A 15,063-nucleotide genomic window follows, 5' to 3' on the forward strand; every position below is an offset into this window, starting at 1 on the left:
GTAGTATGTTCGATATCCTACTACAGGTTCCAAGGCTCTTATTCCACTGTATCCGGGTATTATCGAGAATCTAGACTTGCTAAGTAGGGCTGCTCCGAAATAGCCAAGAGGCTAATGGCTGCAGCACATGTTGGCAAAGTTAGTTGCAGTATAAGCAGCACTTGGTCTGTCGTTCGACGGAGCAGAGAGTACCTGCAGAATGCCCAAAAGGCGTAATCCTCCTAGGCACCAGAGCCTCGTATCATGTAGGCTATCGGCTCTATGTAAAATGCCAAGATTTACTCCGCCGTAATCGTGCTCCCCGCCCCAATAGTTCTCCGTGGAGAGCCAGTCGCGTGACGATTCCCGTCGCTTGCGCAGCTTGTCTCTGAGAGCCCGCTGGAATGCATGGGAACATAAGTAGCATGTTCCCCCCTCTGGCTGGGCCATGGAGTCGTCTTTAACTCTCGTCATCTTGTATCTATGCTAGTGATGTTGTCAAAGACGATAGTCTTTGGAGTTTTTGGCGAATAATCTCATCTTGCTTCTCCTTCTCAGCAACCAGCCTTCGTTGCTAGTGTGGTGGCAGCAGCTTTATATCCTATCTGTCTTCACTTTGGTGTATATTGCTTCTATTACTAGTATTCGCTACCTACTGAGCAGCGTTTCCACAAGTGTCAATTTCGTTGTAAACCTGGCCAAAAGACTTGATATACTTTGTGCTGGAATTGCCTTGACATAACCCTTGGTATTTTGGGCTGTTTGGTTACTGCGTTACCGCTATCATGACAGGATTAGCCTCTGCACCTCGGTATAGCGCAGACGACTTTGATACAGCCTCAGTTCACTCTGCGGCTCCCTCTTATGGTATGTGAAGCTACATAGTGATCACGATTTACAATTAGCAACGTCTATTGGTGGCGAGCGCCTCGGCACATGGAGCGTTTGAATCACTAACGCCAAGAATAGTCTCAGAGGTGCCTTCATACCGCTCCAGGACCACGTACAACGAGGCCCCTCCATCATATGCAGCCGCAGTAGCAGGGACGTCATCGCGGAGAGATGCCCCCAGAGCACAGAGCTCTGTGCCCGGGAGGCAGACCATTGGACTACCACCACTTCCACCGCTTGCTTCACCAAGACCCTTGAACATTCACAATTACCGGATCCCTACATGGTCGGCCAATAACGCACCGGCAGCCCGTCACTACCGTAATGTAGCAGAGAGGCGGGCTACTGACGTATGGCTTCAGGCTGCAGCTGCTGAATTGATGGTTGGCATGCGAGACTCTGCGATCAATCGACAAAATGAGAGTAGTGAAGTCCCTCTTCGCCCGTTAGAAGATCCATACTTAGTCGGTGAGCAAGCTGCTGCTGAAGCCCGCCGGCAAAGGATAGCCAACGAGGTTAATGAGAGCATGCTGAGAGAAGAGGATAAGCAGTGGGACTGGATGATGGCTCACATGAAGACCCGGGAAGAAAGAGATAGACCTTTGACTCGGCTTCGGCAAGAAGCAGCCCAAAGCCGGCGGAGAACGTTATTCGGACGGATTGGCGGACGGTGACCACGCTGACAGAAATCGGCACTTTTACTTATTCATTCGTACATATGGTATTGCCTATTGTTATCTCTCTTGTATATGAATTGTTTGTAACCCGTCTTCATACGTTGGCGTCCCTGGTTGACTTAGATATACGCCTGGACATCTCATCTATAGTGCACGGAGAGATGGAAATAATAGATATTTGCCTGCTAGTGGTTTTGATTTCAATTTTTGTATTATCATTGCTTTATGAAGAGAGAAGCCACCCTTGACAGTCCTCAAGAGTGGACAAAAGATTTGTTATACATTACCATGGCCTGAATCGAAAAGCAGAATCTGAACACAGTATTTACGTGGTTCGCCATGTCACACAGCGCGCAGCAAAAAAAAAAAAAAACACCCCCTTAAGCCATCCGACGTCTAGAGAAGACCCAATGAATATGGAACGCTGATTGGAGCCATTTAATTGTAAATATCCGTTAAACTGTGAAACGCAATCGTCTCGGAAAAATCGAGTTCAGCTCTTCGTGTTGAGCAAAAGAGCAACGATGAGCCTACAAGGGGGGAAGATTAGCATGGATAAAACAGGATGAGCAGAATCGATTGCGTACCCGTAAAGTCCCAATACTTCGCCAAAAATAAGAATTAATACCATGCCGACGAATATCCTAGACTGCGCCATGAAGGCACGAACGCCGCTATCGCCAACAATGCCAATGCAATATCCAGCTGCCAGTCCGGTAATTCCTACAGATAAGCCGCAGCCAAGGTGCATAAAACCTCTAAGCCGTATGTTAGCAGGTATACAAGGGAAGCTCCAGGTTGATCGACTCGACGAACGTGAATAGACTGTAGCTCTTTGCTGAGGGGGCGGCAAGATCTTCTGCGATGAGGACTGCAATAACAAGCGAGTAAACTGCCAAGATACCAGACATGATCACCGGAATCAGACACTGGGATATATTCAATGAGCCTAGAATTCCAAGAGCCACGATAGTTCAGGTGCCCACCTTCATGATAAGATCCGGTCGAAAGGTACCAACGCCGGCAATACCAATGCCTGATTTAGCTGTTCCATAGGCAGCACCGATAGCTAGTAGTCCATATAATATTTAGCAAAGTCGAACAGATCGGAGGATTAGGAGTTAATTCGGCGAAGAGGAAGTCGTACATCCAAATATCATTGCAGCTGCAATGCCACCCTTGATTAAGCGTGTCAGTCAGCTAATGTCAGAATCCCCTTTTATTGAACGGTGAGAGCTTACCATCCCGATGAAGGGCGCAAATTTGGGAGCAAGTTCTGACTCCATGATTGTGATGTAGCCACTGGCGTACGGAGAATAGAGGTAATGGCGGACGTCGATAGCAGAGCTAGGCGCGACCAGATGGGAGAAGAATGGCTTCGGCGCCCGGTGTTGAAGCTGGCGTCATGGCAGCCAATAGAAGCAACTAATTATCACGTGACTACAGCTGCCTCAATTTTCCCATTGGCTGGTTTGTCCTTTGCCATCCCTGAAGCAGCTTCGGAGTACAGACTAATGCTCCGTGGAGGTACCGCTACCATTAGCAACTACATGTATCTACATATTACCTCACCCGTAGCGGATTGATTGATTGCTGGAAGCTCTTAAAAGCGAAGTGGATGCTCTCGGCAACTTGATAACCAAGGTAGCCGTGACCCGATGCCACCCACGAGATACGGGAGCTCTCTCAGCGGCATCGAATTCATCAGGCAACAAGTCGATTTTTTCCTGTAGCATGCAGAAACGATGTGCATGGCAATTTAAATGTTATACGGTCGTGACTGACTGCGCCTTGCGCGCCTTGCCTTGGTCGGGTGGTACCTATCTAATGGAAAAGTTCTTTTAGTATGTGGTACTTGATGGGATGTACTGCGCTGTTAACTGCGCTAGCCTACGCAGACTCAGAGGCCAGCAAATCCTCTCGCCTTGTTAATAATATTCTGAGCGTTTAGGGATTTGCCTTTGGGTTCAGATTATGCTACTACTGTTCCGAGTGTTGTATAATACTGGGGCCATGGAGATGGAGAACAAAGACACTTAATAGCGTGTAGTACTCACTTTAACAGGTTCTCTGCATAGGTCGTTTTGGATGCCCCATAGCTCTCAAAGTGGTGCGCTAGGCCTTGTCTTGCGGGTAGGTCGCCTCCCCTGTAGGCGGTGCGGCGGTGCCAACAGCACGCGGACAATCCCACTATCCCTGAGCACTCCGTAATACGCAGCGACCACTTTATGTACTTCCCATTCCCCAGCCTAGCAGTTTATCAGACAGCCAAACCACCTACTAGCCACAAGGTAGGTAGGTCGGTCGCCAGCCATATCTGCCAGTCCAGCTGCGAAGGACTTACTCCATCCAGGTTCCTGTTCGGCTTGACGGCTGTTCTGCATCGCGAGGCGTCCGCTGGACTGGATAAGAACGGCTTGTCTGGGTTCGAAACGCGACCGCCATCGTCACCCACGCCGCAAGCAAATCTTGCGCCCACTCCCCTGATGCAACCTTCTTGACACGACGCAGCGTCCGTATCCCAAGGCTACAAGATAGCGACATTGACAGAAGCGTTGAACACTGGGGCTTTTATTGACCTTGGTCAGCACCTGTGAACGGCTTTGAGAAAGGGAGACGAGCGCTCCACCACCTGCTCCCCTTTCTGGCACGGCCGAGAATTCATTCCAAAGGGGAAGCGCTTTCCCACGCAAGGCTACAAATATCGATATCCTCTCCACACCGGGCTACGACGACACGTGAAGCAACGCTGCCGACTGGGACATCTGGCTGGCTAGAATCATATAGAGTCTGACCGCCCTAGCGGTTGGCCTTACGCACCACTCTCGGCTCGTTTGTCCCCCCTCTCCCCTTGAGTCTGCCGAGAACACACGATCTGACTGCTCTCGCTGTCTGTAGCGCAGGAAACATGGCCGACTACCAATACAACTCCCGGGCACCTCCTGGCCAACGCCAGCAGCGGGGCTACCCCGACCAGAATGGCAATTATCAACGGGATGCCGCGTTTTCAAACATCTTTGGTGCTGCTCCTCCTCCGGGAAGGTCACAGACCATGACATCGTCTTCCGTCCCGCCAATGCTTGACCAAGGAAGGACACACACAATGTCATCTGCCTCTGGCATGCATCGCCAGCCGCCCCCTCGTCCTGGCCAGGGGTACTATAACGATCGTGAACCGCCGAGACCTCGGCCGGTCGATCACATGGCTAATGGCAACTACCCAGGCCAGCGCTCGGCTTCAGGGCCTCAAGTTCCTTCTCCTCAAGCACAATACTTGCAACAGCAGCAGCAGCAGGCCAGGCGTCCTTATCCAGGCCCTCCGGGCGCAGGACCTCCGGGTTCAGGGCCTCCTCGATTCGACTCCCGTGGCCCGCCGCTACCATCCGGTGGTCCAAGGGGCCCAGTCCAGAGGCCATATCAAGGAGGACCGGCTCCTGCTTTGAATAGCGACGCATATCGATCGCAATCCCTGGCCTCCATGCCTCGCCCACAGATGTATCCCGGGCAAAATACCTATAACCAGTCGTCTGCAAATCATTTCCGGCAAGCACCCTATAACAATCAGCATGCTTCTTCCAGGACAACTGCTCAAGGTAGGGTAGTCCCGGACCGCCATGATGACCGTTCAATGTCATTAACTGGTGTTTACCATCCTCAAGATCGAGATGGCACACAAACCATGAGTGGGCGAGTTATTCCTAACCGGCGAGCGCCGACCGATGTCAATTCAAGCTCAGGGTACTCAGCCCAAACTGCCCACTATGCCCCTATGCCAGGGACGCAGACGCGGACAGCAACTATGACGTCTACAAGTAGCGCTGTAGACCATGGAAGAACTTTCTCCATGGCTTCTATGATGTCCACAGCCTCAACGATAGCCCCGTCTGAGTCTGATGCAGGCACGCTCGTCCAAAGACCAGGAAGAAGCAGATCCATCGACAGCGAGCGCCCGACCACGGCGACGACGAAGATCCGAGCTCCGCTTGTTTACCCGGCCCTTCTTTCGCGGGTGGCCGAATGCTTTCGGCAGAAGATCATCGTGGGCGACAGAACGAAGAACGAGCTCACATATAAGAATGCCTTTTCTGGTTCAGAGGCAGTCGACGTATTGTCTTACATCATTAGGACGACTGATCGAAATTTGGCTCTATTACTCGGCCGTTCTTTGGATGCTCAGAAATACTTTCACGATGTCACGTACGAACATCGATTGCGAGATTCACAATCCGAAATGTACCAATTCCGAGAAAATCTGATGGATGAGCCTGAAGATACGCCCGTGAACGGTGTCTTTGTGCTGCTCTCAGAGTGTTATTCGCCTACTTGCACGAGAGATCAGCTCTGCTATTCTATTGCTTGCCCTAGACGACTAGAGCAGGTTTCCAGGTTGAACCTGAAGATTACCTCTGGACTGCGCAAGGAAGATTCTGCCAATATCAATGATGACGAGGTTGATAAAACTGATGAACAGAAGCTCTGGATCAATTCGGTGCCGAAGGAAGTTGCCGACGCGGTCAGCGAGCGAGAAAAGAAGCGACAAGAGGTTATATCCGAAATTTGCTATACTGAACGAGATTTCGTCAAGGATCTCGAGTACCTGCGTGATTTCTGGATTATTCCTCTGCGATCCAAGGCGTCGCCGATACCTCTCCAGCGTAGAGAGAAGGTTGTCAAGAATATCTTCAGCAACATCATTGACCACCCAAGTGTCCATAGTGTCAGTTCACGATTTGCAAGCTCTCTCACTACCCGACAACAGAAGGATCCTATAGTGGGGAATATTGGTGATATTTTCTTGGAATTTGTGCCACAATTTGAGCCCTTTATTTTTTACGGTTCCAGGCAGCTGGAAGCCAAATTTGAGTTCGAAAACGAGCGTTCAGTCAACCCTTTCTTCTCCAAGCTTGTTGACGAAATTGAGCGGCGAAAGGAGTCAAGAAAGCTGGAGCTTAACGGTTATCTTACGAAGCCAACAACGCGTTTGGCCAGATACCCTCTACTGTTGGAGAATGTGTTGAAATACTCGGAAGATGGCAGCCCTGACAAGGAAGATATTCCAAAGGTTCTCACAATGATCCGAGATCTTTTAGGAAGAGTGAATGCAGAGTCTGGCAAAGCTGAGAACCGGTTCAACCTTAGAAGGCTTCAAGAACAGCTTCGATTCCGGCCCAACGAGCGGGTCGACTTGAAACTCACTGAGGATGGCCGCGAACTTGTGTTCAAGAGTCAGTTCAAGAAGTCGCCTACTGATCCGGCTGAGCTGACTGCTTTCCTTTTTGATCATGCCGTTCTGATTGTTCGCATAAAGCAGAATGGCAAGGTTGAAGAAGTAAAGGCATACCGACGACCAATTCCCCTGGAACTGCTGGCTATTCGAGAAATGGAAGAGGTGATCCAATCTGACGGCGGTGTTAAACGGTCGGCATCTAGCTTAATACCGGCTATACGAACCAATGCAGGAGACGCCAAAAAAGGAGAAGGCTGGCCCATTACCTTTAAGCATCTTGGCAAAGCTGGTTATGAACTTACACTCTATGCCTCGAACCAGGCAGCGCGGAAAAAGTGGCTCGAACACATTGACGCCTCACAACAGCGGCTCCGAGCGCGAGCCGACTTCTTCACAACCAATATTATCTCTAGCAACTTCTTTGTTGGAACGAACCAGGTTAATTGTGTCTCACCATTTGGTAAGTCTTATAGTTCCCCTTACTTCCAATCCTGTGACATTCCTTCGAAAAATTTGAGAGCTAACTCGTGTATAGACGGAGGCCGCAAGCTTCTTTATGGTACTGACAACGGTGTCTATATCTCGGATCGCAAGAACAAGGATGCAGTTCCTCGGCGTGTTCTTGAAACGGCCAGTGTCACTCAGATTGACATCCTTGAAGAATACCAGCTTCTCCTTGTTCTTTCTAACAAGACACTGCTCTCTTACTCGCTTTCTGCCCTGACGTCTGACGATCCTGCTCTGGCCAAAAGACCAAAGAAGATTCAAAACCACTGTAGTTTCTTCAAGACTGGCATCTGCATGGGTCGACATCTCGTGTGCTGCGTCAAGTCGTCAACACTATCTACTACGATTAAAGTGTTTGAACCTAATGACGCTATGACCAAAGGAAAGAAACAGAAGGGTCTCGGAAAGCTTATGGGTGGCGGTTTTGATGAGCTGAGACCTTTCAAGGAGTTCTACATCCCAACTGAATCGTCTTCTGTGCATTTCCTGAAGTCGAAACTGTGCGTGGCATGTGCCAGGGGCTTTGAAGTCGTCTCGCTTGAGACTCTTGAAACGCAATCGCTGCTGGACCAGGCAGATACCTCTTTGGATTTCGTGGCCCGCAAGGAAGGAGCCAAACCCATCCATATCGAACGTCTCAATGGAGAATTTCTGCTCAACTATTCCGAATTTTCCTTCTTTGTCAACCGAAATGGCTGGAGAGCTCGACCTGAATGGAGAATTGATTGGGAAGGCTCACCTCAGAACTTCGCGCTTAGCTATCCCTGGATTCTTGCATTTGAGCAGAACTTTGTTGAGTTGCGTAACATTGACAATGGTGCTGTGCACATTGTACCTCACAAGAATATCAGGATGCTTCACAGCAGCACTCACGAGGTATGTGCCCTTGATTTGATTTCAACTAACAAAACATGTGTTATTTCATTTACTGACTGGTTTACAATAGATTATATTCGCTTATGAAGATGAACGAGGGGAGGATGTAGTAGAAGCCATTGATTTTTGGAAGAGCAGCAGGCGATCGGACGTATTTGGCACACCACCACCCTCACAAACTACCCAACAGCGATAATGGTAGTCTTGGTTCAACAACATTTTTAGAACTCTTTAATTTCCAGGAAATTCTTCTTGGATCCCACGAAATCGCAAAGATATAGTTGCCTCATTCCCGAGAGCAATGTATTTGAGCAAACAGTTTTAACCCTGTTTCTTTTTTTCTTTGCTATTCCCTTCTTTGTTTTTTTACCTGTTCCATACACCGTATTAAGCACTACGACTCCAGTCGGGGCGAGATGGGGTATCTATACTTTATATGAGCGCAGAAAGAATCAAGAGGCATCCTTGCAATCGCCTTTAGCGCCCACAGAGGTCTGTCTTAATGTCAGTCCGCTTTTTACTTTTATTTCTCTTATTTCTCTTTATTGGTCCTTTTCCCTGCTTTTGTTCGTAAGTGAGTGGCAAGAATGAGTTAGGCGAGAGTAGGAGCGGCCAGAGGATGAGCTCACCCAGAGCCATCTAGAAAGGGGATGAAATTGGAGTATCAAAACGAAGGAAGGCGTGTACGTAGTTGAGAATGGGAAGCTTTGTAACTTAGGAGGATAGGTTTTGAAACCCGGTACTATGTTTTTAAGAGGACGCTTATAATTGGAGGTAGATTCATTTACACACAAATACCTGTAGTAGACGTGGCAGCTCGCAGCTTTTAGCATATTTGTTTGAGAATTCATGTAATGAGTGATTGTTTTAAAGGGTTTCTAGGCAATATTTATTTACGATTCACTTGACTCGTTTCAAACATTCCAAGTCTGCCTGCTGCTACAAGAGTTGTAGGGGACAGCGAAAGTAGAGACGCCAGAGACGAGAGGCAAGAAAAATGGATTAGAACCACTGGAAATTAAACGAATTCTCTATGGAATATCTAATCATGGTCCTGATTTTCTCTTATTTTCTCGCTGTTAGGGACACTGATAATACGGCTATTGTGAGAAACCACAATAGTCCAGCGCTGCTCTCTCCTCTTCCTCTGCCCCATTTCCCCTTCCCACAAGCCTATTTCATCCAGTAGCACCTCCACGACCGTCATAGCACGGATTGAAGAAGTCACTGCCCTGCTGGGGCGCGGAGCTCGTGTGCAAAGGAGGTGGAGATCAAGCAGCTGAGTGAAGACAAGACCAAAGGTTGGTTTGTTCGCCTTGTAAGATGCGCTGGCTTGAGCGGGGTTGAAGATGGACCGCAGAGTTGGGTCGGTAGTAGAAGATGGTTTGTAGGCGGTGGACGATGGCGATACTGCAGTGGCCTGCTGATCTGGTAGTTCTAGATTTGAATTCTTGTTTAGGTTCTCATGGCTGTAAGAGTCCGAGGCATGGGCGCCGGAATCAGTAGAGTTGATGAGAATGATGAGGGGGTTTGAAGGGAGCGTTCTGGAGAGACGGCGGAGGCGAGTGGCGAGGAGACGAAGGGCGGCGTGGGCGGCTGGTTTGTCGCGCTGGGTGAAGAAGCTGGTGAGGAGAGAGGAGAAATGGGTGATGAGGATGATGTCGGGAGTTGGAGCTGCTGTGGTGGTAGACTTGTCGTCGTTGTTTTTTTCGACTTGTCTATTAGGAATGCTGTGATTATCCGGTTCTGTAGTTGTGTTTTTCACATTGGTGCTATCAGGTTGAGGTTGAGGAGGTTGAGGTATTGTTATTGGGGATGGTGGAGGTGATGGCGTCTCATCTTCGTCCTGGCTATCTTGAATCTCGACGACGACAGATGCTTGCTGCGAGTTTTCCTCTATGATTGTGGCGACAGCATGACCATCAGCAGCAGCAGGATCAGGATGTGCTGTTGTAACAGCCGTATCTTCAGCTACACGTGCCTCGATAACCCCCTCTTCCTTCTTACTACCTCCGGGAGTAGTAGTCAAGATTTCCAAATCCGCCAATACTTCATCCAGACCATCCATATCAAAGACGCGCGAAAGCATAATTCGATCCAGACAGTCTCTCCTCCGGTCTGTAATTTCAGACACCGAGACACCCCTTGCCTTGAGCTCGGCCGTGATGGCGTTTTTCAGCAGCACGACAATGGTGCTTGGCGGTTTCGGCGTGATGACTTGAACTTTTTGAGCAGCGCTGTCTAGGAGGGAACATGCCAGGACTTGAAGTCCCAGCTGTTGCAATTCTTGTTTAGCTACCACATGCTTTCATTGTTTGAATTCAATCTTCATTAGGAATAAGACGGGAAAATAGGAGCATATGGGAATATGAGCGTTCTTATAGTGGCGGATCAGAAAACTCACCATCACGCCCACTCCATCTTCATCTTCTGCGCTTATCCCCACCACGCTCCCTCGCTCAAAGCCGCCAGAAAGGAGAACATAATCATCCAAATCTTCACATCCGCTCCGACACGGGCCCAGACCTCTCACCAAATCTCGACGTTGCTTCTCAATGTTCGCAAGAGCTGAAGCTGATATAGGCTTGGGCCGTGGAGGGTCATGTTGAAGGCCCGGCGAGGTGGGAGTGTGATGACGATGTGAGGCTGCTGCCATGCTGTTTAATGGAATTGATTAATCATATGTCTTAACAAGTGCCCTTGGTTGGTGCACCTGAGGCGATGAAGCCGTGTGTTCTATCACACAGATGATCTTGTTCGTATGGCTATAAGGCATGATTAGCAATCGTTATGGCCAGCTCTATCAAAGGCAGCATACCAGAGTAAATACAAAAAATGAGTCGCTAATCAGTAAGGCGAGATTGAATTTATGAGTATTTTAGATAGTGATTTGATGGTTCTGCAACTCCATTGTGTATGATGTTCAGAGAAGATGTTGACTGTGGAGTCGCCGTCACAGGTGAGAGCAGGCGCCAGCAAAGAAGCCACCAAGTCTGTCCACCTAAGAATCTTGATAAGACAAAAAAAGTCCAAAAAGTCCAAATCTTGCCCTCGTAGATTTATATAAAATAGTTTTATGAGAATAGAAGCCATCATGATTTTCCTTTTTCCAGTACCAATTCAGCTAAACAGCCTCAACTACGTCTTTTCGTACAAAATCTCAAATCGCGGCTTAAGAAATTCTTTACTCTCTTGTATGTAACAGAAGAAATGGAAATAGTTCACAACCTATTTTGTCTTATTTTATCTTTTAAGAACACAGAGTGAAAACAATTTCATATATATTAAGTACACAGCCCGCTGGAATAAGAAAAAAGTGTAAGAAAAAAACGAAGAAAAAAAAAAAAAAAAAAAAACTAAAAAACAAGTCTTCATATGCGGGCTTTGACGAATAACCAAAGGCTCAATTCTTTAAATGGGCAGGCATCTCTCTTATGCCCCAAATTACTCCTCTTGGGAGAAAAAAAAGAAACTCCCCTTCTCTGCGTCCTTTAAAAATTCCCCCTTCTCTCTCCGAAAATGTCATGCGGATATCATTTTTATAGACCATGGGGAACCGAACATTCGTATCGTCCAGCTGCTGCTTTCACAATTTCACGCTTTGCCAAATCCAAATGCAATGTGCTTTAGGTAGCCATCCCAGGTGCCTCGGCATTCCTGATTGGTCGCCTGCCTCCCTTCAAACTCTTCATTCGGCCCAAGAGGCCTGATGGCTTGGCGGGAGCCTCCTCGGATGGAGATGGCAGTGCCTCGGAGCGTCCCTCCAATGCACCTGCTGCTGAGTTTTGTCGTGGCTTCAGTGGCGGCGAAGGCCTGGCCTCACGTTCGCGCTCGCGCTCGCGCTCGCGCTCACGCTCACGAGGAGGTGGTCTCGGGGCTCTGACGTCTTCACGACCGCCATATTCGCCAAAGTCGTCGGATTCGTACCGGCTGTGGCTAGGCATGGGTCTGTTGCTGTAGTCTGGTCGTACCCTGTTTTTGATTCTCTGTGCTACAGATTTCTTCCGCTGCAAGCCACCTTCGGCAAATTCCTGAGCCTGCTCTGCCTGTCGGCGGACAATGGCCGATCGTGCAGCCGGCGTTCCTTCGAGGAAGGTTGAAGTGCCCAGTCCATGAGACTCATCTCCGTGCACCAAACTGGCACGAGCCGCTGTATCAAAGATAACGGGCTCTCGGTTCTTCTTGACGCCAGCGGCGTAGTCACGGAATGCCTCTTCATTGCCGTGACCCATAAAGTTCGAATGGTCAGCCTGGGCGTTGAGCGGGCCGGAACCACCAAGTGTGTTGTTGAGAGAGCCCTCCGGGAAGGCTTGCATCGGAGACAGCTTCTTGCTGTTCTGGCGATTCCGGTGAGGGTTGAGGGCGTCAAAAGGTCCGTCATGATGGAATACTAGAGGTAAAATATCAAGTCAGAAACACATCCCAGGGTATCATGCTGAGGAGAGTTGCCAAATCGGTTTATACATACAGCCTGTACCATAAATGCTGGTAGCGTCCAGCTGATCAATAATGTCCATTTTGCGGCTGGGGCGCTGCTTGGCCTTGCTCTTCTCTCGACGCTTGGCCTCAATCATCCTCTTCTCCTCAGCAGTGAGATCGAAATCCCCCATGACTGATGAATCAGAATTGCGTCTCGGGCGTCGCTGCACCGGCTTACGGGGCGGCGAATCATCCAAAAGGCTTGGGCGGTTGGCGCTCGACGGCGCGTTCTTTGGGGGTGGCTTGCGGGCTCTCAGGGCCTCTTCTTGAGAGCGAGTAGGGCGATGCTTGCTGGATACCTGGCTTTCGCTTTCACGGCGAGGAGGAGCTGGCCGGTCTGTAGGACGCTTCTTTAACTGCGAGTCGCTGGGCTTCTTTGGCGGCGCGTCGGTGGGCTGCTTTACTGAAAAGGCAGGAGAGTCGTCGAGCGTCAGAGATCCCTAGAGTGATTCGAATAGCTAGTTAGCACTGGCTGATTTCTGATTCCAGACAACCAGGAGAGGAAGCAGTCGGCACACGCGACCATGTTACAGAGGGACAGAGAGATGGCAACGCACAAAGATGTCTTCGGCAGTGAGAGACTGAGTCTTGTCGGGACCAGCAGCAGCCAAGTTGGGCGGTGGCGCCAAAGGCTGGTCCAAGAAAGGGTTCCGCGATAGAGGGCGTGAGGACGGCATCGGGTCGGCAAAGGGCGATGTAGGCGTCGTGGGGAATGATGGAGAAGCAGTGCGCATGTTGCGGAAGGGATTGTTGGAGGCGAGGCTGTCGCTGTTATTATCATTGAGGTCGCCGTTGAACGACAGCCTGGGCGGCTGCGAGGCGGGTTGCTGCCCTATAGGAGACGGCATCAGCATGAAGCGACGGACAGCTGCAGGCCAGATAGGCGAATGATGGGCAAAAGATGAAACAGGACGGCATCCCGTGTCGTCAACATGATACAGCAGGAGGAGGGTCGATCATAAGATAGGCTTGATGCGGCCGCCAGGTGGGCTTTGGCCCCTTGATTAGTTTCGACCGCAGGCGTCATGCGAAAATCCCATTCATTCGCCTTTTTGATGATGCCCCCTTTGCGCGTCTTGCCGCCGTGGTTTGTCGCAGGACCAGACCAGACCAGACCTGACCAGCGCCATCAAACGGTCGGCAAGACGGCACCATGAAGTGACATGGTCGAAGCTCAAATGAATCGAAACAAGGCCGGAATCACGACGCAATTGGGGGCTGCAGAGCGGAGGGAGCGCTTACCAAAGTGAAAGCCGTTGGCGGACATGATGGCTATACAATTGCTTCAAATGTCAAAATGTATGTCCAAAGGGTCTTGGGAGTCGTTGACTCGCGACACAGGGGAATATGGCAGTTAAATTCCTGGGAGCTGCAAGGCTGGGCTTAGCGTCATGGCAAGCCGCCAAACAAAGATGGGCGCTACCGGCTAGCAACCAGGCACCACCACCCTCTAAAAGAAGCCACTGCTTAGCGCTGGAGATGGCCCTGGGCGCGCAATGTGAAGGCGCTGCGAGCACTGCGTCCACGTTAACCGGGGCTGGTTCCAGCACAAGGGGGGTCCCCTTCGCAGCTGGCAAACGCACGCGGCAGAGACTGGACAACCAACCTCGAGGATTGCCCGAAATAACTGGGCTGGCAGCAGAAGCAGTCGTATTGCAGTAATTAACAGCAGGAAGAAAGGATAGACACGAGTTACGAAAACAAGGTTGGCAGCGAGCGAGTGAATGAATCAATGAATCATCGAATGCATGCGACACTACAGCAATTGCTTGATTGCTGGAAATTGATGGTGATGGGCACAGGTCACGCAGAACACGCCCCTCCACACTGTGCCACTACCTCCTAGCAGTACTACAGTACCTACCTAGTACTTGCTGCTATTCCCTTTCTCCAGATCCAGAAAAGGGGGGTGGCTGCCCGCGCTTGGGGGACGAGAGGTACTTCGCTCTGAGCTGCTGCGAATAGCGATCAGCGATCAGCGGCCCTGAACTGCGAGCAGTAATTAAGATTATCCAACCACCAAGTACCTCTCTGGTCTGCAGACGACAAAGCCGAGGGTATGCTCCTTCGCTTGGGAATGCCGTGCCGTAACAAAGATGCAGCCAGCGTAGCAAACTAATCTCAATGCCCACCCAGCTCAAAGGGTTTGGGGACTTCTCTGCCCCCTTTTACTCTCGTTACTTACTCGAGATGAATTACTGTATGCCGTTTGGGGAGTGGATTGACCCTGAGCCGTGAACCCCCCAAAAGGCTCCCAAAGCAGTAAAGACCCGGGGCGGGGGGGCGCCAGTGCGAAAGTTGACCTGCAGATTAGCGCTAAGTGGGAGCGGCCAGCCCACTAAGAGCTCTAGGTACCGCTAGCACCACTACTATTTGTACCTCCTAATGACTGTTGCTGTATGAGGCAGTTGGTTTGCTCGCATCCAG

At 50.0% G+C, this 15,063-nt stretch overlaps 4 protein-coding genes across 4 annotated transcripts; 2 read left to right on the forward strand and 2 right to left on the reverse strand.

Annotated features, from left to right (window-relative positions):
- Nucleotides 1-445: 445 nt before the first annotated feature.
- On the forward strand, nucleotides 446-1,904 carry GGI43DRAFT_400460 (uncharacterized protein). Its single transcript, XM_083205468.1, has 2 exons — nucleotides 446-846; nucleotides 949-1,904. The coding sequence occupies exons 1-2, from the start codon at nucleotides 765-767 to the stop codon at nucleotides 1,542-1,544; spliced, it is 678 nt and encodes a 225-aa protein (XP_083061913.1). The 5' UTR covers nucleotides 446-764; the 3' UTR covers nucleotides 1,545-1,904.
- Nucleotides 1,905-1,928: 24 nt separating this feature from the next.
- Nucleotides 1,929-2,918, reverse strand: GGI43DRAFT_400464 (H(+)-transporting V0 sector ATPase subunit c'). Its single transcript, XM_083205469.1, has 6 exons — nucleotides 2,789-2,918; nucleotides 2,695-2,725; nucleotides 2,534-2,616; nucleotides 2,364-2,476; nucleotides 2,135-2,305; nucleotides 1,929-2,077 (listed from the first exon to the last, which is right to left on the reverse strand). Exons 1-6 carry the CDS (start codon nucleotides 2,831-2,833, stop codon nucleotides 2,041-2,043), a joined length of 480 nt encoding a protein of 159 aa, XP_083061914.1. The 5' UTR covers nucleotides 2,834-2,918; the 3' UTR covers nucleotides 1,929-2,040.
- Nucleotides 2,919-4,182: 1,264 nt separating this feature from the next.
- GGI43DRAFT_433065 (CNH domain-containing protein) lies at nucleotides 4,183-8,353 on the forward strand (the record flags this gene model as incomplete). The annotated part of the gene is made up of 3 exons (XM_083209684.1): nucleotides 4,183-7,234; nucleotides 7,310-8,157; nucleotides 8,228-8,353. The coding sequence occupies exons 1-3, from the start codon at nucleotides 4,456-4,458 to the stop codon at nucleotides 8,351-8,353; spliced, it is 3,753 nt and encodes a 1,250-aa protein (XP_083061915.1). The 5' UTR covers nucleotides 4,183-4,455.
- An 846-nt stretch (nucleotides 8,354-9,199) lies between these two features.
- GGI43DRAFT_421809 (Pal1 cell morphology protein-domain-containing protein) lies at nucleotides 9,200-13,903 on the reverse strand (the record flags this gene model as incomplete). The annotated part of the gene is made up of 8 exons (XM_083208016.1): nucleotides 9,200-10,432; nucleotides 10,562-10,814; nucleotides 10,903-10,922; nucleotides 11,064-11,158; nucleotides 11,843-12,547; nucleotides 12,626-13,076; nucleotides 13,194-13,468; nucleotides 13,879-13,903. The coding sequence occupies 8 exons, from the start codon at nucleotides 13,901-13,903 to the stop codon at nucleotides 9,200-9,202; spliced, it is 3,057 nt and encodes a 1,018-aa protein (XP_083061916.1).
- Between the last annotated feature and the right edge of the window lie 1,160 nt (nucleotides 13,904-15,063).

Source organism: Trichoderma evansii (assembly GCF_050947405.1).
Source record: "Trichoderma evansii strain SZMC 28006 chromosome Unknown GGI43scaffold_6, whole genome shotgun sequence".
In the NCBI taxonomy this organism is placed as follows: domain Eukaryota; kingdom Fungi; phylum Ascomycota; class Sordariomycetes; order Hypocreales; family Hypocreaceae; genus Trichoderma; species Trichoderma evansii.